The sequence below is a fragment of the Epinephelus moara genome, chromosome 19, assembly GCF_006386435.1.
Source record: "Epinephelus moara isolate mb chromosome 19, YSFRI_EMoa_1.0, whole genome shotgun sequence".
Classification (NCBI taxonomy): Eukaryota; Metazoa; Chordata; class Actinopteri; order Perciformes; family Serranidae; genus Epinephelus; species Epinephelus moara.
In genome coordinates, this window is record NC_065524.1 from 33,803,952 (window position 1) to 33,830,254 (window position 26,303).

General features: G+C 41.8%; 1 protein-coding gene across 7 annotated transcripts in view; it reads right to left on the reverse strand.

Moving 5' to 3' along the window:
• LOC126406541 (girdin-like) overlaps positions 1-26,303 on the reverse strand; it is a 97,057-nt gene that overhangs the window by 54,259 nt on the left and 16,495 nt on the right. For all 7 annotated transcript variants that reach the window (XR_007571715.1, XM_050070867.1, XM_050070865.1 and 4 more), the window contains exon 4: positions 4,570-4,639. Coding sequence is in view for 6 of the 7 variants with exons in the window: in XM_050070867.1 (XP_049926824.1) it covers positions 4,570-4,639 (70 nt within the window). In the remaining variant the exon portion in view is untranslated. The remainder of the gene's footprint in view (positions 1-4,569; positions 4,640-26,303) is intronic.

Here is a 26,303-nt window from a genome sequence, read left to right on the forward strand (position 1 = left end):
CATCACTTAATAATTTTATTACATTAGACATTTCTGTGAAATTTTGTTATAATTAGTGTATGAATTACTGAGTTTTGGCCAAAAACATGTTTGCGAGGTGACCTTTGACCACCAAATTCGTATCAGTTCATTGTCCAAGTGGACGTCTGTGCCAAATTTGAAGAAAATACCTCAAGAGGTGCTTAAGATACCGCATTCATGTGAATAAGACAGACAAGGTCACAGTGACCTTGACCTTTGACCTTCAACCATCAAATTCTTATCAGTTCATCGTTGAGTCCAAGTCGACGTTTGTGCCAAATACCTCAAGAGGTTCTTAAAATACCGCATTCATGTGAATAAGAGACAAGGTCACAGTGACCTTGACGTTTGACCTTCAACCACCAAATTCTCAGTTCATCGTTGAGTCCAAGTGGACATTTGTACCAAATTTAAGTAAATTCCCTAGAGGTTTTCTTGAAATATCCTGTTCACGAGATTGCAAAGGATGCAAGGTCACAGAGGCCTTGATCTTTGACCACCAAAATCTAATCAGTTCATTGTTGAGTCCAAGTGGGAAGTTGTGCCAAAGGTGAGTTCTTGACATATTGCATTCACAAGAATGAGACTGACAGACAACCTGAAAACTTAATGCCTCCAGCCATGGCTATCGTCGGCATGGAGGCACAATTATAGGCATATTGGCATTTTCTCTTGTTTATCTTCATTGTTTTCTCCTCATATTTCTTAAAGCCAACCCACCACTTAACGTCCTCTCAGCCGTAAACACACAAACAACTATGTCTACTCTTTTCTTTTCTTATGGAGACAGTAGACACCACAACACTATGTCAACAGACACACCAAACATTCGCCTACACACATGGAACACTGTTTAACTTTCCAGCAAAAATAGCAGGCCTGACTTTTTCATGAACTACTCCCACACACACACTCACACACACATATTACTGTCAAGCCCCTCTCTGTCAGCTGTCAACAGTTGTCTTTCCTGTCGTTTATATTGTTGAAATGGTTTCTGCTATTCGGGAAGTGATTCAAGTAAAACCATGTTTTAATATATGTCATCCATATGTTTGGCCATATTTATTCCTTAAATGCATTTATAGCCTGATAAGCCTCCTTCATAGAGAGACAGAATATTTTTTGTGCTTTAATCACTGTTGCAGACTGACATTATTTATACGATGATGATAATAAATGCAGGAGACTTACACTGATAGTCACAGACACATTTTGAAGGGGAAGACTTCAGTTTTCAGAAGATCAGAACAGATCACTGCTGAAAATGCACAGTCTGTAAGACAGACTAAACAAAGGAGGTCCTGTGTGTGTGTGTGCATAAAAGCATACTCACTAAACAAGACTTGCATGCACAAGGGAGTGTGTGTCTGCGCATATCACTTTGTGTATATGTGAGGCAGACTAAGGTAAATCAGAGCCTGGGGGTCTACTACAGTGCATTCCCTCTGTTCACTGTTTTGAAGACACCCCTCCCCCATCTACCAACTAAACACACACACACACACACACACACACACACACACACACAGACTTGTCCCCTGCCCCCTAATGAGAGCATAATAAAAGCCACATGGCCAATGACTTTCAGCTGGCAGCCACTGAGCCAGAGAGCCAGACTCCACAGCCACCGCTGGTCCGACCAACTGAATGATTATCTGACAAGCTAGAGGGTAAAGGGCAGAAGAGACCCTGAGGAATGCAGTCTAATGCTTTCTGCCTGCTCTGGTCCACTTGCTCCGAGCTGCCCTCCACTCTCATCTGCGCTGGGTCGACTTTAGAATTGATTTATATTCACTTCAGACGTGTATGGCTGTAGATCTGGAGGATGTTCCAAGGCGCTGTACATGCAGTCGGTCTGCAGAAATGTACTGCTGGGAGATTTAAACAGTAGACATTATTTCGGGAGTTGTGTTCATGAAAGAATCCCTCTTGGCTTCACAGTGACTAATTATGGGAAGCAGATGGTCTGATGGTCGTTAGTAGTAGAAAAATACTTAAAATAACCCATTAAAAATACAAAAAAAAAAACTTTGCTGTTTGTTTTTGCTGTGTCTTCTGCAGAACAGTGGTAGATTTTTTACTTCCAAGGTAAATTAACAACCAAGTTATCCACCCATGAAACAGAAATGCAGTCAGATGTGTGTGTGTACTCGCTGCAGCCTGCTATTGTGCATTTGTTTACCCTTCATGCCTGTGGGGGCGTATGAAAATTCAGGAGGTAACTGTGACCATTGGAAAGCGATGAAAACCCAAAAATAGCTGCAATGGCTGTGGTGAAAGTGTGACAAAGGCAGCTGAGGGAGGACGGGGATTCAGAAGCCATTTCATCCGCTCAGAAAGGTACAGATATCCCTCAACGCGATCTGCCAGCTGAGCCTGGAAACAATTCACTTTGAAGAGCTGATGATTACATTTGAAGAGGTGTACACGAAGGCTATGAATCTTTGTGTGGGCAATTTCTTTTTTTCCAAAAGTAAAACCACAAATCCAATGACCTTGTAGTGGATTTAGCAAAAGTTTGGCAGCAGGGGCTAATGTGCCAATAATTAACCTTAAAATTCAGTTTTCCTTTTATCCATACAATCCTTTTATTTCCACTGCGAGCACAGCATGACCTTAAACGCTGGCCTGCTACTAGTTATCATATCTCCACAGTGGCTTCATCAAGGTCACATAGGAATATCAAGTAGCAGTCGGGGTGCAGAGGTCAAGCTGCTCAAAAACGTTGTCATGAAATGCAAATACTGCACTACTGTTGCTTTAAGGCTACGCAGGCATATCAAATAACTGGGTTCAGTGGGTCAAAGCTTTGCTACAAAATGGTTAAATGAATTTAACGCTTCTTTCTTTTATGTGTCTTCTTAGATATTCATCAAGCCGCAGGAGCCAAGATGCAAATCACTGACATATATTTTGGGAGTGCCCTGTAATAAGACAGTTTTGGTCTGAGATGCATAAAATACTGGAGGGCATTTTTGACATAAGAATACCTTTCCTATTTAATACTTTTATTTTAGGGAAAGCTGACTTTCAACCTGGATACTTTAAGCAGTACTTATTCAGGGTTTTGATATCCACTGGTAAGAAAACCATCCCAAGACATTGGCTGCTTTCTAAAAAAATATATTCATTAAGCCATGGCAAAGACGTTTTACAATTTCGTTTACTCTTATAAAGACCACAGTAACGCTGTTAAGCACTGTCAACAGTATTTTATAGCCAGACTATATATCGTCACTGAACAGCAAATTGGACCGATCAATTCAGCCAATGGCAGAAGTAAAATTATGCTGCTCACTCTCGGGAATTACTTTGCAATGCTGTCCAGTTGAAATATGATTACTGAATCTTTTTCTCTAAGCTTTTTCCTGCATGTTTTGTTCCCCTAACTTATGTTCAAGTCACCCATGAGTATTATCTCCTTCTTATAATCACGTTCTTTGAGAATGTTGTGCAAATAATTCATAAAACATGCTGTCAGATGATGGTGGTCTTTGTAAGGATACTATGATAAAAGGACAAATTTGGGGAAATGGCAATAGTCAACCTTACACACAGTCATTGGCTGTCTCTAATTCTGCCATCTTCTGTCCCTTGTGAACAGAGTGTAGCCAGGGATGTTAGACCAACACAGAGGTCCCACAGTGATCAATCAAGGCCCTTCAATACTTTGAGTTAGCTGCTAACTGCTTCTAGCTGATACTTAAATCTCCTTGCGGTGGGTCGTACACATAACACGCTGTCAAAATGTCCCATCCGTCCCATCCATGGTCCCATCTGGCAAGCTGACCCTTTGGCACAGATGTCGATTCAGTTCTATTTCCACCTCCACTGCTGGCTTAAAGGCACAACAACTCTATCCCCCCCGTTCCAAGATTGTACCTTTTATGCAGAGTGCCGAAAAAACAATTCAACATTCCTGCCTTGAACAGTCCATGTAAAAGGGGCTTCTGTTACTGTTCTGGTTTCACAGCATTTTAGCATCATTAACAGCTTGAATTTTTTTGTCTGCCTTGATTTATGTGACTAAAATTTTTGTTTTGACCTTGAAACGAACCCATTAATCTGTCAGTTTCCCACCACCTTAACAATAAAATCAGGCTTTTTCACTTTCCTCACTTAAGTCCTTTTCAATTCTGCCATCAAGTCCACTTTTCAAAGGCGTGGGTTATGAATGACGGTCAAATAGGCAGCTCATTATTAAGCACATGGAGAAACAAAGAAAAGAAGTGGCTGGAAAATGAGATCTACAGCCAGAGAGGAAGTCACTTGGCACATCAAAGCATTGTATAATTAAAATATGTCTATTATTGCAATCCTAATTAACGGACAGGACAAAAGCAGTGCAAAATTGCATGCGTCCTCCGTGTGAACTGTATGAACTCCTTCTGCTCATGTGATTCAACTAGAGGAATGTATGGAGCAGATATGGATCATATTTAGTTTTGCTTGTGGTTAAAGGCCAATATCACTCAAGTTGAAACCTGCACAGCACTGGTCAAAGTGTTCTAGTATTCTGTATAATGTTGGTACATTGACACTTACCAGTCAGAGGGTTACGGCCCAGCACCAGCACGTTTGGTAAAGGCATCATCACCAGCTGCTGGAGAGTCTCCTGTTACACAAAGAAATAAAAGAGAGATTGCTGTTTAGCATTTGAGAAGAATTTCACATATGGAAATGGAGAAATACAATTTACACAACACTAACTGAGCCCAAATGACTTGATCTGATTATTCAAAGGAGGTTTCTGAGTGTTGGATTTTGTTAGTCCAAACAGGAGCTCACTATGAAAAACATTTCAGCCTTCCACATGTGTACTTATGCAAAGAGATCAGAGGTTTCCAGTGCATGTCATCATTTAAGACAGGTTTCGGAACTACAGTAAGATTATAAACACTATAAAGACAATCCTCAGGGCGTTGACAGTGTGAAAGGCTGCCGGTATTTGACTGTAATATTATCTCCAATAAAAGACACTAACAGTGAGTTGCAAGCCGGAGGTATAAGTTTTAATGGTGTTACAGTGTGGGCGAGGTGTCGACTTAAAAAGATTATCTAGATAGCCAAGGGGACAGCAAAACTAACAGTATCAATCTCCTATAGTGGACAAGAGTGATGGCCTCGTGTGCACTGGTGGTGTTATACAATGTGTGTGTGTGTGTGTGTGAGATGATGCAAGTGACAGTGGTATTTATGTGGGTTAAATTGCCTGTATGGGTTTTGCTGCAGGGCCCCCTCCATTCACATGTCAATCATGAAAACCAAAATGAAACCATGAGCTGCAGTTTACACACTCACGCAGACACATGCTGTACATGTACACACACATGTACAGACACACAGTGGGTAAGGGTGGGCATAACTTAATTAGTGTTGATGTTTTGGTTCTGGGCACTGAAAATAGTTCACAAACAAGCTACCAGCAACAACAAATTACTTAAATTCATGTCTTTACATATTTATATTGCCTAATCTTTGCCCGAGCTGATAGATGCAAAGTAAAAACAAACATTTGACATGGTGGTGCATCATAAATGGAGGATGTGACTCATCAACAGCCTGCCAAAATATTTTTGCAGTCCTAACCTTTAGAGCAGTCCAAACTACAGTTGCGTTGAAAAGGAAGGCTGGTTTCTTCGAGCAGAAAGGACATGAAGGTCACCTGACTTGAATATTTCATGTCTACCTGATGGCAGAGAGCAGATTGAACTCATCGCACCCGACAGTTCGACTACTCTATGCAGGTTACTGCTGATGTCATGACAAAGAGGCTTATATAAGTAATGGGTTTTGGTGAGGCCCCCTGCCTCCCACCATAACCATCTGCCCTATACATATTGCATTACCTCATCGTGGGGGTAAAGGGGGGCAGGAAATCTGACATCATTTGGTGGTTTTGATTGGTTAAAAATAGAGCCACATCTGTGCCACTTTCAAGCATTCTTGAAACAATAAACCCACTAAGTTGACTAGGCGCTGCATTAAAACTGCAAATGAATTCAAAAATTTATGTCAGACGTTTCTACAAGCAACACATCATCTTTCTCACTAATCTGTGGAAAGACGCAGAGTTGTCTGTCTCTGAGATTAAGCACCTCAATGAGCCTTGTCTCTGAAAGTAGGGTGACAAGCACCCAACATGACAACTACAGCCTTATGGTCAATAATACCATATTCATGTATATACATCAATGCAATGTTTGGATGTTTTCGAACAACTCTTCCTAACTGGATAAAATATGAACAAGCGAGCAGCATCAGATTGTTTAAGTGTTTCCAAATCTTTGCACACCTGCAGCGTATTTTCAGAGCAACACCGAGCCATTCCTCACGGCTTGATAGGCTCCATGAATATTGTTGTCACTCATAGTACATCTCAACACTTTTTGGCCCTCTATCCTCCACAGTTCGGTCGCTTGCTGTATGTTAGGACGAGTTGTAACTCTTCTTCCAAGGTTTTCTTCAGCACCATGATTCAGTTCCTCTTTCCTGCCACATGCTTATGTTTGTACATGATGTGTCATGTGTTGTTTAACGAACCTACATGTCTCATTGTTTCTCCATGTCAGGGGAAATTTATTCAGTACAGTTGCAAACACAACTTCAGATATATCCTCCTTATCAGGGCTTGCAGCAGAGGCGACTGGAACCTGTGGTCGTCTCTGCCTTTGTTGGCTGTTTGATTTGATGCAGAGGTGGAAAACCACTGGTTTACAGAGGAAGATGTGGAGAATGGGGTGGTAAATTTCCAGTGCTTCACTCACATCTGGTTACAAGGAGATAGTAGCCCCTGACAGAGAGGCAAACAGGAGCTGCAACAAGATGTTGTGCATCATACTGTACTGTAAAGTGTTTTCATTATTTCGCCCACCCCCTGTGTTAATGATGGTGAGTCAGATTTTGCAATTAAGTCATCAAAGTACATGTGCGTCATACACTACCAGGTTTTTATTTGGGCTAACAATTGACACTGTCTGGTACAACACTCACTGTGAGACCAACCTGAATAAATGAATGCATATTCGCACTAAAAAAATAATGAGTTTTTTGGTGTGAATATACATTCATTTATTCAAGGAAAAAATCCCTGCCTTTGCGTTTTATTTTGATCACAGTCTATTTTTATAAAAGTGCTTGTGTCATCTCAAATGTGGCTTTGACTTGCTGCTGAACATGGAGCCCATTTTGTAGAAAATACCAAAATATATATTGTATATCACCATTCAGCCTGAAAATACCAAGATATGAATTTTAGTTCATAGCACCCAACCCTAGGTCGCACTGATGGTCAGTCACAGTTATTAAATGAGGAGCGTGTCTGCACTGGTTTTCCTGTCATGGTGATGGAGAGCACTGACCCCATTTGCCCCGTCTGTCTGTCTCTGTTGACACTGGTGTGTGGGGCATGCAGGGAGAGAGGTTACGCTGTGTTATGATGGTGTGCCATTTCCAAACCTCTCAACAGAACATGAATCAGACGAATACCTTTTCAGATATGCAATTAAGATCTTGTGTTCATGGTGGATTAAACTGCTCTTACAAATATGAATACTGACCAAATGTTTTATAAATGTATAGAAATCAATCAAGGATAAAACGTTTTTTTCTTTTAGAAATGGGCCTGTTACTGGCAAAAAGAGTTATTGCTCTTTCATGGAAGAATGTCAGTAGGCCGAGTATGGGTAAATGGATTTTTGAACTATCAACAACTCTGCCCTTGGAAAAAAATTACACACGCTATCAGGGGTAATCAATCACTCTGTCACAATGTTTGTGTTAACCCACATGTTGGAAGTACCAGGGATATGCTATAAGTAACCCTCTGCAATGTCCAAATCTGTTTTTTCTCGTTAATTGTTGTGAAAATTGGTACATTAATACAATGTCTACTTAAACTGAAGTGTATTGTACTGCACTAATACGATCCTCAACCTGTAATTTATGATTCTGTTATTATTTATTTTATTTCATTTTATCGATTTATTTATCTTTAAATTCATAATCTTGGGGTGGGGGTGGATTACATGCATGTTAAATATTGGGCGGTTGTACCGAGATTTTGTTCTAGTGTCCTTTTCATTTGCGTGTTTGAGGATGTATATGTACACATACTGGATGTGTGTGTACATGTAGGTCTCTGTTTATTGTTGTTAAAATTGCTAAAGATACTGCTGGAAAAAAAATGTACAGAAATCAGCAATTACTAGGGATGCACGATATTAAATTTTTGCCAAAATCTGATGTACCCATATTTTCCAACCCTTTTTTGGATGATTGCTGATGCTGATATATGCACATATTTTTCCCACCTAACTGTATCAAGTCTCTCCTGTTGTGGAATTCACATATTATTAAGCTTTCTCTTTTCGTGATGGCTCACCGGTAGATACAGACATAAAATACATTTTTCAAAATAAAAAAACTATGTAGTAAAATGTAAAACATGCCGTATTTATTTCTATGTAACATTTTCAAACGAAACTGTTAAATCCAATCTACTTTACCAGGCTTGGATGATGCTCTCTAAATGAGACAGTCCTGACAGTAACCAAAATTAGTGCAAATCTGACCAAATTTAACTAATTAAAGTCGCATAATTAAACGTCCTCTTATCAGCCTGTCATTTTGGCAGAAATGTTCATTTTAGGCTGCTGCAGATGTTTCATTTTGAAGCCTTTCTCTGCCGATACCAATGACAGTAGCAATGTTGTGCATTGTGCATGTGCATCCCTAACAAATATGGTATAATAATATATCAAACATAATGAGATCATGGGCTGACCCTGATACTAACGATGACTAATACTGCATCAGGCAGTTCCAGTCAGAAATGACCAAACAGCCATAATGTCTGACGACTGAGACAGATTGACTCAACAAGCGTCAGACAGAATAATCAGTGTGGCTCAGTCAGCCACAGTTGGTGTCTCACAAAGAAGCATTTGGTGTGTCTGAAAGCCAATCCACCATGCAGAACTCATGACAGGCGCTTTGGGCAAAGTCAGCCAAGACATCAAAAGAAAACTATTTACACCCTAATATCTGAAGTTTAACGACATCTCCCGAGTTGTGTCTTTAATCATCTTCAAAGACAAACAGATTTGACGATGACACGGGCAGAGGAACGTTGTTTGTACATCTCTCTCAGGCTTGTGCAAACTGCTAATCGTACTTTTAGCTTTGTAGAAAGTGACGAGTCACTACAGAGAAGAGAAGCAACAAAAAATCAAACACACTCTCCACAACCACCTGTCCCACTTCTGACCACTGCTTCAAATTAACACATGCTCACACCTGTCCCCTTCAAATGGCAGCATGTGTTTGCTGTGTAAGCACAGTATTCAGGCCGTACGTCTTTTCTGTCTCAGTGTGTCACTACAGATTCATACTGCAAAGAATTCAAGTTTTATCTTTCACTGAACACAAGTGCAGAGCAAAATTACAGAGCTTAGCTTCAGTGCAGGTATCAGTTAAAGAGTTTGCAATGCAATGCTCTGTACTGTGCAGAGTCATGAGCTTAGTGCAACACTATGCCTATTCAGCACCATGTTTCCGTCCTTTCCTTCCCTTCTCAAAGATCCATTGAACTGCTCTTGTTAGTCTTTGTTCCTCTGCTCTGCCCTAGCTTGGAGCTTTCTTTTCTCATTTTGAATCTATATTCTGTATCTGATTCTCTCACAGTTAAAAGACAGATTGTAGCACTGCAGGACTAATGCAGACTGGATACTTGATAGATGTTCAGAGTGCTAACACCACTGTGTCTTTCCTGCGGAGCACGGCGCTGTCTTTCATTGCTTTATCTCTCCTGATGTGCACAGAGTGGTGTGCAGACCAGTGTCTCTATTTTGTGCCATATGGAGAGGGAAATTCAATCACCAGCTACAAACTATAACGCTTGGACTGCTTTAGGAGCCGGAAACAAAAGGAGTACCCAAAACAGAAAGGTTACTAGTGTTGTTAAAAATTGCGATATATCAATACCCATTGATTCTGAATATTTTAAAGAGTTTCAATATTTATCTGCCGCCATAATACACTGGTACCAACTGTGCTTCTCTGTTAATGTTTACAACAGTCATTCTGCTGCTCTCTGCTACTAACCAAGAAAAGAAAAGCCACCATTGTCCTGATATAGCTTTGTTATATGTGGCTCCTATATCAACTTCCCTCGTGGTATCGAAAATGATATTGAATATTGGTAGTTTCCAAGGTATTGTATCAAAGTTAATAATTCCAGTATCATGAGGACACTGGTGGTTACCTATGAAAACAATCCAAAGCAACAGCTAACAAAAGGCATGCAAGTCAAGCCAACTTTATTTATCTTATTGTTGCTCAAAGCGTGGCCCGTGGGCCAATGGCAGCCTTCAAAACATGTTGTGTGGCCCCTGAACACAACATGAAATACATGCATTATAAGGCCGCATCCTGAAAGTCACAGATTCTAATAAGGTCAGGTTTCGGTCCCCAGATTTTGCTGCAAAGTGAGCGTTCCTCACTTTCATGCTGCTTTTCGGTACAGGCAGCTGCAGACCCAGACCTAGCGTGAGTCTGAGTGAGAAGCAGCTGCCTTTCTAATCCGTCGTTAGGGTAGTTCGCAAGCATTAGCTTGCAGGGCTAACTTGGCTTGTTCACTGTATTCCGTGATCGTCGCTGGTACCCTTAACATCCCACCAAACACCATTCAAATTCTCAAACTCTATATGGGAAAAAAATGAAATGAATACTTAAATATTCCCGTTGAACTGCCAAATCTGATTTAACTGACATAAGTCTGAGTCAGGTACAGCGCTAATGCATTATTATGGTATATCTTAATAGCTTACATTATTAGGAAACTGCATCAAACCGTGCCTCCCTAACAAGCGTCTGTCAGGTTAGGGATGACAACTTGAAGAAAGACAGAAAGTTACTGGCTGCATGGCAACTAGTGGCACCCCCCTCTCTCTCTCCCCTTCACACTTACCTGTCTTGTCCATTAAAGGCAAAAATGCCTAAAAAATATCTTTTGAAAAAAAAAAAAAAAAAAATAGTGCACGTACATAAAGGACTGTATTTTGAAAAATGTGGGTAATAGCATGCTTTGAGGATTAGCTACAGGCTAATAAAGCTAAACTACAGTAGACTAATATGCCTCTTGGATTAGCTGGCGAAGGCTTAGCGCTCATACATAAAAACATGATGGACACTGCAGGAGGGGGACCAGCCACCACACTGATCATGTCATGGCGGTGTGCTACAAACACTGACAGAGATGCACATGCACACACGCAGCTTTCAAATGGAAAGCCTCACTGTAGCTGTGACAGCACAAACGTCCTTGGCTCAGTCACTGTGTCACTCTCCGATATTCACTGTCTAATCATATCCAATTCACACACAGGGAATAGGAAAGAGTCGGCCATTTAAATGTTCAAAAAAAAAAAAGACAATATTCACACAGAGAGGGAGTGATGGAGAAAAAAAATGACAGATAAAGGGGGAAAGGGAAGTCTGAGATGCAGCTTTGATTCCAACACTTCTCACTCCAGGCACGCAGGGCTGAGCTGCCTCTTCTTCTTCTCCTCCTCCTCTTCCTCCTCCTCTCACCATCCTCACCCCCCCATCCTCCTATCCTGACTCTATATTGCTGTATTATTGATTCCAGCAGGATTCACAGCTCCTCAACACTGGCTCCTCTTCCGTCCCACAGAGACATTTAGACAGACTGATAGAATGAGGCGCTGGTTAAAGGAGAGCTTGTCAAACACAATGGAATTTACTCATTCAATATATTTTGTGCAAAGAGATGTGGTGCTGGGCATGAGCCTGTATGTGTGCGTGAGCTGAGTAATAAAGTCTTCAGATGAGCTCTGCAGGTCTGTTAAGAACTGATAGGCTTTCATAAACATATTGATCTGCTTTATCCTCACTGGATGATGTAGACATTTTTCTGGACGGACAATCGGACAGCCTCAATTTCAAATCTAAGCAAAATGTATATTTTTAGAGAAAATAATGAGGCATTCATATAAAACCTAAATGATTCTGATGTCTGCATCCTGCTCTATTGTCTTAAGCAGACAGAACGGACGTCTGCTGACAACAGAGATAATATTCTGCTGATCTATCAGACTGGTAGATGCCGCTTACTCACTCTCTCACACACACACACACACACACACACACACACACAGTTGCAAATACAATGCATGACAAGGGCCACACTCTGATAAATAGTGCATGTGCGTTTACAGTAGGTGTGTACGCTTGTGTTAAAGTGGTGTCAGTGGAAAGGTTATAAGGCTGCTGTGTTTCTGTCTCACAGGAGCTCTGTCTGTTAAACTAGCCCTCCCCAACACACACACACACACACACACACACACACCTCGCTACTACTCCTTCCCATCTATCCACGCAAGCACAAGTTCCGCTGCCGGCACAGCTTTAACAGGGGACTAATTGTGCAGCCACTACGTGTGTGTGTGTGTGAGAGAGAGAGTGTGTGTGTCTGTGCGTTCAAATGCTGCCTGAACCCTGAAAGCCTGAATCACACCCATTCTGCAGACATGGAGCGTTACCATAGAAACGAGGAGATGGGTTTATTCTCCCCACGCTAGTGAGTCTGACACACATAGTACAGTATACGTACATGCACACACACACACACACACACACACACACACACACACACACACACACACACACACACACACACACACACACGTAACACACATAAGCCCTCTCCTGGGTACGGCACTGCGGACTTCTCTCCTGCTGAAAAACTGCAGAGATTATGAACCTGAAAAGGTTATTACCACCAACAATGGGAAGGAGCACGCTTCCTCTTTCTCTCGCATCGAACACAAACACACACAGAAAGCACTTAACACCCGATCTCACTACATCCCCATGAACTGAATCAATGCAAAGAAAGCTTTCATGCTGCTCGGCGCCGTAATAGACCCGCATGAACACAAAAGGGGTTTGCGCACTGCAGTTCAACACCCCTCTGTAGCTCACTGGACGGACGACTAAAGGCTTTCTTTTGACACTACCCCCCCCCCCCCTTCAAACTCAAAAGAACAATAATCTTAAGACTGATGCCGAGGGTAACTCAAAATGTTCAAAGCTCCACCACTTTGGATTTCTTTAAATTTAGAGTCTCTAATCATTTGTGCAAAGAAAATAACAGAATAATGTTAAATCTACTGAACTGAGAAAGTCATCATTGTGTAATTACCGAGTGGAATACTAGAATAAGAAGAAATAATTTGTCTATGAAGCTGCAGGATGACAAAAGAGCTTTTAACTTGAAAGTGAATGAATTACAGAGAACTGAGAATGACCCTGTGCAAGCTGTTCTTTTAATCATCACATAATTCCTGGTTAAGCGCGAATGTAATAAATGAAGGAGCAAAAAAGTCAACGTGCTTGCTGAACTACTAATTAATTAGATTGACCACGCAAATAAATTCAACAGTTGCTCTTGGCTGAGCTGTAAACTCAGCTGAAAAGAACAGCAGTCAGGGTCTCCTGTCGACCAGATGGACAGATCATCTCTTACATGAGGAGGAGGAGGAGAGAACGAGCCATTAGTAGCCCGTTTCCTTTGTTCTCTGCTGTTATCTATCGGCTAGAGTGCTTTTTACAACAGACCCCTGAGGCTGAACGAGTGGACGGGTTGATCCTGCTGCTCGTCTCAAAGGTGGAGGCAGGTGGGCCGGGGATGTCCGACCCCTCCGCCCCATCATCATCACCCCAGGGCTCTGTTTCACACTGGCTGGAGAAGTTCACACAATCACACACATGTCGTTCTATGCAATCTGAGTTAATGCAATTACAGCTCTCTTTAAGGCTTCATTCAAATGAAGTTTGATGGTTTCTGCTAACCGTTTTTTCAGCTCCACTGTTTTCAATTTAGTTTAATTTGCTTAATGGCCTCGCAGCACTAAACTTGCAGAGCAGAGTGGCTGTGATAATTGTTTTTAGCAATGACAATTTAGAATAATGGTTTACTTGCTACAACCTGGATGTTACAAAAAAAAAAAGGTAGACTTAAAACGAGCTTCCTTTTATCTGCGTTTTGCATTATAAAGGTGCAACTGCTGAAATAATCCACCTTGAATTTTATTTCATTGTTTCACCACAGAGCAGTGATTTCTAGAGACACAACCCACATGCTCTAGTTCAGTGATGGAAAAGAAGAAGCCAGCTTCCAGCTTCCCCTTAATACAGCAACTGTGCTAACACCTAAAAATAGCTCTGTGCATATGGGAACCTACTCTACATCATGACTGCCACAAATTCCCCTTCACATGTACTCTGTCTCGCTAGGCACACGGACAAACAAACAAAGTGAGAGGCTGCAGAAATGTATGCATACACTGTGTTATTTTGGTGAGCCAATGTTCAGTTCCCACTCCGGGCTGTGATTATATGATGTGACTGGTGAGTGGTTCTGGGTGTAAACGGGGACTCCACTCAACATGAAGGCCTGGAAAACTCAAAAACTGTGGGGATGTCTGTGTACAAATATTTCTAAGAATAAGTAAGTGTTTGTTTACAGTAAGCAGAGCACTAGAAAGGCAGCGGGAATACGGCCTTGATCAGACTGCCAGCACAAATTCGTTTTTCTGGCATATCCACAGTGATCCTAGGAAGTCTGGACAGCGAGAAACCACATGAAATGCAGTTTATGCAAATCGGATCCAAACCACATTTGGAGGAGGTTTGAAATGCGACTCCAATCGGATTTCTGCAAATGAATCTGTCTGTCTGGAAAATTTGGACGCTCAAATTAGATTTCAAATCGTCTTTTGTATCACTTTTAATGCAACACAACAACAGTGTCAAATGTTGATTGAAAGCTGTGCGGCGCAGAATCCATGCTGCTTAGAGCTCTGATCGGGCCCTAAAAAAAAATCTGGCCCGACCCTACGTTAACCTGCACAGTTTCTGTCTAAGCCCGACCCGAGCCCCAATGCAGCAGTTTTGGGCCCGAGCGCAATTAAAAACCTGAATTTCGGTTGTAAAAAATATATTGTATTTTATATATATTTTGAATATAAAACATTTATCACAAGCTAAGGGTTGATGGGTTTCCTTGCACCACTTCGTCTCTTCCATTATCTCAATAGTCTGTCTCATGCATGACAAGTTCGGCAGAGCTGCCTGGCCCTTCGATGTGTGTCGTGCGCACAGTAGTCCATGGCAATGAGTCGCACAGATGATGAACACCACTCTTTATTGCATGTTATGCACATCTCTCCCATTACTGGGGAGGCAGAGGCAAACCCCTCCGACCAATTTGCCTTGCAGTTCCTCTCTCTCGCAGTCCCCTCTCTTTAAATTGGCAAGAACCTGACCCAATACTGGCCCATGTGCATAATGAGAAATTACAGCCAGGCCAGGCCCAAACCCAGTGGGTCGGGTCAGGCCCAATCAGGCTCGGGCAGCTAATCAGAGCTCTACTGTTGCTACCAACAGTGCGCTTTCGAGGACAACATGGAGAACTACAGTCAGTGAACAGGTGCTGAAATAAATTGTCTGCTGGCACTTTGCAGGCACCTCCAAACAATTGCACTTCACAGCGTGATTGTTTGGAGGGTGAAATGATGGACCTCCTCTGCGTCACCAGCGTAGCTACGTAGTTACTGGCCCCTATGTTGTTACCCCAGCAACCCACGCAGATAGTTTGATAGATAGTCCGATGCAATTATCAGTAAATACAGTCTGTCTTAAAAATCGTATTGGAGAAACAAGTTAGATTTTCCTGCAGTCTGAACGTAGCCAATCTGACACTTGAATAACATTTACTAGAAAACTTCCTTTGCAGTTTAAAAATCAGAAAAAGTACAACGTATGACTGTTCAGAAGGAATCATGTTGCACAAATAAGCATACGGCTAAACAATAGTCCTTATTAACATGGTCAAGTATTTGATTAGGGACATTACTCATGATGTCTGGTATTAGTCATTTTCTAAAGTGATTCTGCAACTTTTCTCATTTTGCTGCCAAACATAGTATTTACAACAACTCAAAACCAAGCACAGGTACATGTTGCTAGGAACAGAACAAAAATAAATAGGGATTAAAAGCATTTATTTTATAGCTTGAGCCATCTAATTCACATCTGCACATTATTATGTTCCCTTACTCAACTCCATTAAGAGATGTTTGATGGCCTGCAGCCTGTGTGATTGTTTAAAAATCTAGCTAGTTATCGAGCAGCTACGGCATCATCAACAGGATATTCAGACTAGCTAACATGTGAGTCTGCATGACATCACACATTGAGCCTGCAGCTACAAGCACATGCCCTAATAAACTGATTTGCGCATGACGGATGCTGAAAGGAGGAGCAAGACAAGGAGTCAATTGGGAAATCCAGACTTATAAAACAAACATAATATACAACTAAATAAATAGTTTTTGAACGAGTTCTAATAAAAATAACTGCTGGCTTCAGGCAAAAGCTGTAAAAACAAGGATGGAAAATTCTTTTCTCCATTTTTGATGAAGTCGACACCAAACATCCACGGCTACAGTACGCTGCAGCAGACTGTGTGCACTCTGTGTGTGTGTGTTTCACCTTCACTCTGGCCCAGTAACAGAGCATCTTTGTGAAGCTTTAGGTCAACACGGAAAAAGGCCAGCCACGTACGTCTCAAACCAGGCAACAGTTGTGCAAGCTGAATTCCTGAATTCTTAAAGAAAATGAGTATAACACATGGAAATTTGTTTTAGATGGCAGGAACAAAAAGCTGCGTCCTCTCAGCCTAGTGGCATCAAAATCAACATGTTCTCAGGCTTTTCTCAATGTAGTCTACAGAATATAACAAATAAAACACCTAAAGAAGGCCTGATAACCAAACCTACATTACTTATCCTCAGAACTTTGCCAAAGGCCCTTGCACAGCTTTGGGGTCGGTCCCGTTCAGCATGAATGGTGGCCTCTGTCACCCTTTAAACAGTCAAAACAGAACTAGCCTTACGCCACACCCCAAACCAAAGCAGAGGCAAACAGAGGACAGAACCGCTCTTATTTCCAAAAGTAACGTCTGGAGTTTTTTTAAGGACGGGAGCAGAGAAAAATGTTGCATTGGTCTGCACAGCAGTCAACATCAGCCTGCAATAAAACATTCAGTAACATCTACATGAGCTTGAAGATCTGTATAAAACCGTTGAAAACTTAAGTACCCATATTTTTTGTCCCTGGAAAAAAAGGTATAACCATCCCATCCATCTGAAGGAGCAGTTCTGACATTGCATGGCACCAGATGTTTTCTGAGCCTTACTTTCATAAACCAGGATAAAGGGATTCACTTAGCAAGCTTTGAGAAAAGCCACTAAAAGCACAAAGAATTTAGCTCAGCTGGCTGAGGCTCCATAATACACCCCGCTTAAGAATACCAAACCAAGGCCACTAAATTAAAAAGGAGGCCCAGTATATATTTGGACTGACCACCAGAGAAAAGAAACCTTCAGTGGACTCTGCTGCACAGGAATGACCAAGCATCCGGAAAAGTTAATAACCCACTCAGGAAACAGAAATGCGATAATTGCTAGCATGAACGTTTATCCTCACTAACAGTTAGGAAATATGTTGCTACGATCAACATGTCTGCTTCTATGGGACATTGAAAATGCACAGTACATTTATCTGGACAAGCACACACATGCTTACAGCTGTTCAGCCTTGATCTGTTCACCAGATTCGGAAATAACAATCTGAAGCCTGTCTAGACATTGACCTCCTCCTACACAATCTACTGTACCAGAACAGTAACAGAAGCTCCTTTTATACACCCTGTTCAAGGCAGGAATGCTGTCGTCATTCCACCTCGTCGTTCTTTATAAAAGGTACAATCACAGAACGGGGGGACAGAGTTGTATCGCCTTTAAGTCCGCAGGGGAGGCAGTAACAGTGCAGAATCGATGTCTGGGGCAGGAAACGACTATGGACGAGACAGGTGTGACGTTTTGACAATATATTATGCGTGCGATCCACCATCGGGAGATTTAAAAAGCAGCTAGCAACAGTTAGCAGCTAATTCAAAGAGGAAAAACAGCAGCCAAAAATGTCCGCAAATTGGGGTAACAATGAGGTCCTGGAGCGCCAAGGAGAAGAAGAGATTAGCTGCCATATAACAAGAACAGTATACAATAGTTATCGCCACAATATGCCATTGTTATTGTTTAGAAAGCCCTGCCAATGTGTATGCACGCAGTTCTGGTACATGTCACATCCGTCACACCTCATTTCTGGGGCTGCCCTTTAAAGTCCAAGATTCGAACAGTCAGTCGGAGGCCCTGCAGTCATCTGAGATTGCCTCGAGTCGAGCAGTCTTTTTTGTTCGTTTGTTTTTTTTGCCGGTCAGTGTGCTGTGCAGTGTACTTCTGCGGACATTTTGGTCCCCAGAATTTGCTGCGGAGTGAGTGCTCTTGACTTTAATGCTACGTCTTTTTGGTATAGACGGCTGTGGATGTGATTTGGCGGCACAGGAGAAGAGAAACTTAATAATTTCCACCGCAAGGCTCCCAAATAGCATTTTCTTCTCTTTTCTGCTTGAAAGTGGCACAGATACCTTTTGCAACAAAGTGTCTCACTTTTGTTTGATATCTCGTAGGGCTGGGCGATAAATCGATTTTATCGATTAATTCGAATTTGTAGTTTAGGCCGATTTGTTTTAGTTTCTCTTTAAAATCTGCCACCGCCGCTCCACGCTGGGCTCCCGTAGTTCAGAGTGGGCTCACACCTCCCCCCTCGCGTGCTTGACACACAAACAACATGGCAGTGAGTGGGGAAGAGCTCGTTCTCAAGAAAGGGAACAAGTTCTTCAGCGCTTTTGTGTGCTCACCTGTGTCTGTGCGCATCAGGGCCGAACTCCGCCGTGTGCGACACAGAGAGCAGAGGAGGATTTTAGACGCGCACCGTGTAGGGACAGAAATGACATGCCGTTGTGTAAATAAGATAAATAAGTAGTAAGAACCGTAGTAGACCTCCGAAGACCATTAGCTCCTTTAGCTTGTGTTAGCTCGTTGTGGCAACAACACATAAACAACGGGACTTCGTCTGCATTAAAGAACGGCACTTTATTTTCAGCACTGCAGGGATGATGCACAGCCTTTCTCATCAGTGTCTGACGTTTACATAGAGGGAAATAACTCAAAAACAGCATGCAGAACTGCGTAGGCTTCTTCACTGTGGCTGCTGGATGTAAACAACAGAGCACATGCCTCACTTTCTTCCTGGGGTGCATCCGTCTGACGTCACACACCACACCCGGCGCACTAACGTCTCATACCTCCTACACCAACTACACACATACACAACTCCACACACACACACAGCCACACACATCAGGCTCAGCCTGTAACATAAGGCTATTTAGTTTGTTTAATAAAAGGACAAGGTATAGACCTGTTCTATAGGAACGGTAACCTTAAATGATTTCTGTTGTGATCCAATATGATGGTAGGGGAAAAACTGCCGTATGATAAGAAAGGGGTCCGGTGGAAAGTGATCACAGATGCAGTCGCCATGTATATTGCAAGAGATACGGTGCCCATATATAGGCTACCGTGGAAAAGCTGGGGTTTATTCACATGCTGAAAGCTGTGGACTCCAGGAATGTGCTGCCAGGCCGCAAATTTTTCTTTTTAACTAGGAGGGGAAAAAAACGATTTAAATCGTGAATCGGATTTTTTGTGAAAAAATCGAAGATTTTTTTTTTAGGCCATATCGCCCAGCCCTAATATCTCGCGTCGCAAAAAATGTTGCATGTTTCCAATCCATCGTTCGAGTCGTTAGCTTGTTTAGTATAATACATGAATGTCGCTGTGACACTGAACGTCCCACTGAGCCCCTCTCATGGTTGTATATTCATATTACATGGCCGAATCTGTTAATTTTGATCCAGGTACAGCCCTACCTCTGTTGCTTCTGCAACATCAGCATGCCCTCTAACATCACACTTTGATGCAGCATTATGTTGCTGTTGTTTGGTTCAGTGTAAAAAAGCAAAGGCATTGTAACGAAGGACTTCGTAACGGCCCTATCGCGCGATCTCTGTGTACAAGGGGCGATTAAACATACACATCACATTCATATAGACAGGCACACATGCTTACAGCTGTTTAGCCTTGATCTGTTCACCAGATTCTGAAATCACAGTCTGAAGCCTGTCTAGACATTGACCTCCTCCTACACAATCTACTGTATCAGAACAGCAACAGAGAGTTTGATCGCACACACACACTAACATGTACGCTGATGCACACTCAAGCCCAAGAGAGATCAGGCTATGAAATAGAAACCATTATTATTGAAATTCTTGTCTTGCCTCAATTCACATTTCACAACTTCTGCACAAAGTCAATCTCTATGGGTTTTCCCATGTGGAAAATGACACATGCAGGCAGCTAGGATTACATCTCGTACAGAAGTGAAGGGGAGAGAGTGGAAAAGGAGTGAAGGTAAGGGATGGGGGAGGAAACTCAACTGTCTGCCTCTGACGGTTCGAGGAGGTTAATGAATTAGTCATCTCTTGACACCAGCGGCGCCTTTGGGAGGAAGAAGGAGGTCAAGACTTTATTGAATTGGAGCCCTTGCTGACTCGCCAGACACTCTAAATGAAATATAGAGCTTTTATAGAAGAGACAACATACCCACAGACACCAGTTCAGAGCAGCCTTCAGTTAGATATTGACTTCATGTGAGAGAATTCAGCTTGTGTTGATGCATTACTTTTACGTTTGTCCTTTTATCTCCTAATGAAGAAAACATACCAACCATTTGCTCTGTTGCGATGCACTAATATCCTTAACCTGTAGAGTGGTTTCTAACCGATTCTGGGGAAATTTAATTAAAAAGAGTCTGGAGTGAGATCAATTTATTGAATCACAGGAAGCAACCAACCGTACAAGGCTTCCACCCACTCCAGGTCCTCTTTCAAAGTGCTGAGTTGTACAGTGAATTGAAAACCTGCTAAGTCTATTAGACTAAGACCTGAATGGCTCCGACTTCGTCCGTATGGCTCTGGAAATCTGAAACCGCTGAGCGACAAAACAACCACAGGAAAAGGAGACCGCCACAAAACCATATATCAAAGCCAATTTTCCTCCTCGTTACCTCAATAAGGACCGGCTCTTTTTGACTTTAGAGCATAATCTGGACACATTTTAGACACGTTTCCTGCTGCTATGACTCTGTGCGCCATTATACTGAGACAATGACAGAGGTGAAGAGCTCACTTGCAGCTTTAAGGGTGTTTAAGATGTCCATTTTGGGTGAACAATGCAGGATATGTGGCGCTTTTCATATAGTTTTCACAGCTGACAGTCACGACTTTAATGTCAAGGTCATTGTTTCATTTCAAATCTAATTAGCTGCAGTACAGAGACAAAACAACAGATGTGTCACTGTCCAAAAAATTACAACAGATCAAGACGAAACAGATGAATACAGACCTATTACATACCCTTCATCTTTTTGTCTCTAGTCTTTGGGGTTTAAATCTCTAAGCACCTCACATTTCAACTCTGATTTAGAGGGCTACGATGCGATTATGAAACGACTACTGATGCAACTTGATGCATCAAAATTTTAGATTTTCTGTAAATAATTTATTTTTTCTCACTGTGTGACTACTTGCTACACAATGCACGTTTACATCTCTTAAGTTTCATCATCCAGTTGGTTCAGCGGTGAAGAATGTGCAGCCTGGTCTAACAAAATTGTTGCAGGCGATCATAATGTCAAGAAATGGGTTGTAAATTTCCAATTATTTAAAAGACAATCTTTAAAAGAGGGAATCACTGTGCATCATTTAAGAACCATTTTTTTTGCCCCGCTCCTTCTCATCTCCTACACTCTTGCATTTTGAAGTCTACTTCTGACCATCACTAATCTAATTCAGTGTCTTTACTCTGATTAAACACACATTATCCAGCCCTCTGGACGCTTTCAGTTGATTAGCCGCTGCACTGATTGCAGCAGTTAAATAAGAACAACTTCAAGTCTCATCACTGATAGTCTACTACTTAGTAAATCAAAGAGCGCTGGAGATTAAAGGCAAATGCATGAAAGAACTGAGATAATTCAAAGAGCAAACAATCAAGAGGGTTTCATGGCTTTTTATGTCATGAAACCTCAAAGTCTTCCACATGAAGCGCTGCTAGCCCCATGTAAACAAGGCAACACATTATAGAAGCACATCAGCCCCTTTTACACTGCCTGTTCGAGGCAGGAAGGTCGCACCAATACTCCGCCCCGCCGTTCTTTTTAAAAGGTACAATCATGGAATGGAGGGACAGAGCCATTTAACTGGACTACTGTCCTTGCCCCAGAATACAAGCACAGGAGGGGAATCGATTTATTGACTGAAGTATGTCTGACTCTGCTACGATAGGTGGTGATAAGTCCCCTTCCAGTTTGTTAGTATTGGAACTTTTTCTGGTTAACCTATTACGTCACAGACCAAACAAGCGACAAACAAGTTAGCTACAGTTAGCTAGCGGCAAACTGGCACCACGATGGACAACGTTACAGCTCTGTGTGAGAAGACACAGCAAGCACCAAAAATGCACAGCTCTGGATGTAGATTTCGCCATAATGTTACCAGTTTCTTTTTCTGTTACATATTTAATATATTTAATATTTAATATTTGACTTCTAGGTCAAAGCTCAGGACGGAAACTGTGGAGCATGCGCAGTGTGGGTCCATGCAGGAGTTATTCAACTCCCAATCGCATTATCTGGGTGTGTTAGTCCGACATTGAGAAATTCGATTTAGTACAATTTCAGTCGGACTAACATGTTTACAAGTAATTTAAAAGTCCGGTTTTAGTCGGACTAATACCATAAGTCAATTTTCTCTCTTTCTTAAAAGCAGCTAACAGCATTTTGCAGCTAACTCAACCAAGAAGAAGAGCAATCAAAATGTCCGCAAATTGTTGAGACAATGAGGCCTGGGAGCTCCTTACCCTCCGAGCAGATGACAAGATCAGCCACCATAGAACGGTGAAGGTAATGACTGTTATTGCCATGTTATGCCATTGCTTTATTTAAAAAAGCACTGCCCAACATGTATGTTACGTGTCACACTAGAGGCCAACGCTGTTGTGTTACATCATGCCTGTCACGCCCCTTTCGTTTATGGAACTTTGGCATGTGATCTAAAATCACAAACTGGGATGGAATTATGCCTGCATTGTTAGGTTCTGCATAACATAAGCGAAGCTGGCGTGCCCTATCGCAGGATCTCTGTATTAAAAGGGCTAATGCTACAGTCTGGTTTTTGTCTACACTACGCACTAATGCACGTGTCAATTTCAGTAGTGGCTCAGTCCCATAAAGCCATGAGGGGGGCAGACAGACACAAAGCAAGGACTGCAGGGCACCATGGGGGATTTTAACCTGTAGGTGGTCTCGTTCAGGCAGAGCCTGCAGACACAAGTGGCTGAACAATAGTGTGAACAAGAGGTCAACAGAGCAAAGCAGGGACGAACAGAGAGGATTAACAAAACACTGTAGCTTAACAAGAGTTTCATTGTTGGCTTGTTGTCCTCCTACAGCTAAAACAACTCAGATTACTCAATAGTACGGTTGAAGTAGCCCACAAAACAAATAAATACAATTGTAGCCTCACATTTAGATCCCCAGAAACAGCTCCTGCTAATTCACATTGTGTTTGCCAATATCATTTAACCATCCTCCTTAAATAACTACACAAACCTCAGTTATGGTTTCTTTCGTCAAGAACACTGGGTATTATTGCATAAACTTGCTGGATCCAGGATGTTAAAGATGCAGGGTATATCCTGTAACTGAGTCACCAAGACGCCCCCAGTTAATGTCCTTAACTCTTCCTGTCATCTCATCATCCACCGACTCTGCTAGTCACTACTTAACCCGGGCAGCCACTGACCCAAACACCGACCCTGAGACTGATAATTCTGCTTGCCATTTGAGGTGGCCTAGTGGAGCTTTTGTAGGCTTATAACGTCAAAGTCTACACAATAGGCTGACTGTTTAAATAAGATGATGAGTGATTAACAGGATGTTTAGGACCAAGACGCAAACAAGCAATTAACCAGCCAGTGACACTTTTCACTTGACTTCTGGGGCAAAATCAAAGATGGAACTTTAGACGCAGAAACTGCAGATTTATAAACAATATTAATAGATAAACAGCCTTCATAGCTGTTTAGTCTTAATATAGTACTATCAAGTTACAAAAATGTACTTAAATCCTTAAAATAGGCCTTAAAATGAACTGCTTCTTCACTTCATACTGAATGATACCAAACTACATGATAAGTACGTGCCTTTACGCAGCCTCTGCACAACCACAGCCCCTGAGGATATGGGTCACAGTCCTAAGTCTGAAGTGTGGGAAATCTGTGTGCGACTGCTTGGCCATGATAACATTCCTCAACTCACTGCACTGTCGTAACAGCATGCTGGGTCACGCTCGATTCCTGGTTATCATAAAAACAGTTGAGACGCTGTTGCAGCAATGTAATGAATCATATTCTCTCTGGGTTGTTTCAATTTGCTAAACTCACCGGTTTCACAATTGGATTAAAAGTAACACACAGTTAAGGACTGACACTGCGCATTTAGGCAATACTGTAAGACAGTCCACTGGGGAAAGTGAACAGCCAAAGAAATGCACAGCTGCAACACAATCTTGATTTTGAATGTGTGTGCACCATGTTTGTTCTGCTTATATGTTGAAATCACGTTGTTTGGCAGAATACCAGCAGAAACCAACACATACTGTTTAACTTGACACCTGACATTTCAAAATGATCAGACAAATGGATGATATGATAATGCCACACAGTCTAAAACCCCTTTCCCACTGGACAAGAAACCCACTAACATCCATTAACATCTGACTTCTGTCTTTAGTGGGAAAGGTTACAATCGGCATTCACTCCCAGGACAAATGACTCTGCAGTAGACTCAGCTTAAGCTCTGATCTGCATCGACTGGCAGTAATACAACACCCAGGTGACATGCTAGTTTCAGCCCCTTTGCCCGTGTAACGCAGTGATGAGCCGCCACAAAATACTGTCCATCTATACAAGCAGCGCTCTAACGTCGTTCCACATTTTTCAGCCCCATGTTTGAGAGAGAGATGGAACAAGTAGCAGATACAAAAAAGAAGTAACCACTGACATTTTCACTGGCCTCTATGCTGCTTTTTACTGTTCACTAACCCTGTTTTCCAGCTGAGTAGTGACACTGAACACTACACAAGAAAAAAAAAAACAGAAAGACATACTCATCTACTGGCAATGGAAAAGGAGGCTATCATCTATTTTCTAGTGGGTTTTCCCATCAATAAAAAATTGTATACGCAGGTTTATCAAATGCTGGAAAACTTGCTAAAACATAGGCAAGAGACACAGTTCCATTTGCCTGTAGACAAGTATAACTTTCTGTTTGTTTATTTTTTCTGGTGAGTCACATTACACGTCTCAAACAGACATGAAAAATGATTAGAGAGCAGCATGGAGGCCAGTGAAAATGTTGGCTTTTTCTTTCTTGTATCGGTTACTTATTCTGCGTCTCTTTCAAACTCTTTCAAACTGTGCCAACTAATTTGGAACAATGTTCAAGCCCCACTTCAAGAGATGGATGGAATTTGTGGTTGAGGTCAGGGCTGCACAAATAATCAAAATATTATCGAAAACCGAATATGGCCAGGTACAATATACAAATCACAGGAGCTGAAATTAAGGTAAAATGTGTCTCAACATACCATTATAAAGTATGCTCCAGATGTAAAGGAACATGCAAAAACTACCATTCCCAGTAAAATCACAATTCATGGTGCAAACGTAATATCCGTCCAAAAAAATCGCAATGTTTTTGTTTTTTGCATATCGTGCAGCCCAAGCTAAGATAACTTAGAGTCACAGAAGGCGTCTGGAAAGTGGCTATCCAGGTATCATTTTTCTATCGCTGTCGATCAGAGCTAGAGCCGGTGAATATCCGAGACTGCTGCAGAGTCATTTGTCCCAGGAATTAATGCCGATTGTAACCTTTCCCACTAAAGACAAAAGCCAGATGTCAGTGAGGTTTTTCGACTGGTAGGAAAAAGGCTATAGAGAGTTCAGGATCTCAGGTCATGCTCAGCACTAGCATACTGTATCTAAATTTATTCAGATTTATTCATAACCTCAGCCATACCGAGTGAGATGGATTATAGATGAGGATTACATTGAATATTTGGCATCTAGGCTCAAATATGAGCTGTAAACTCTAGTCCAAGTTGT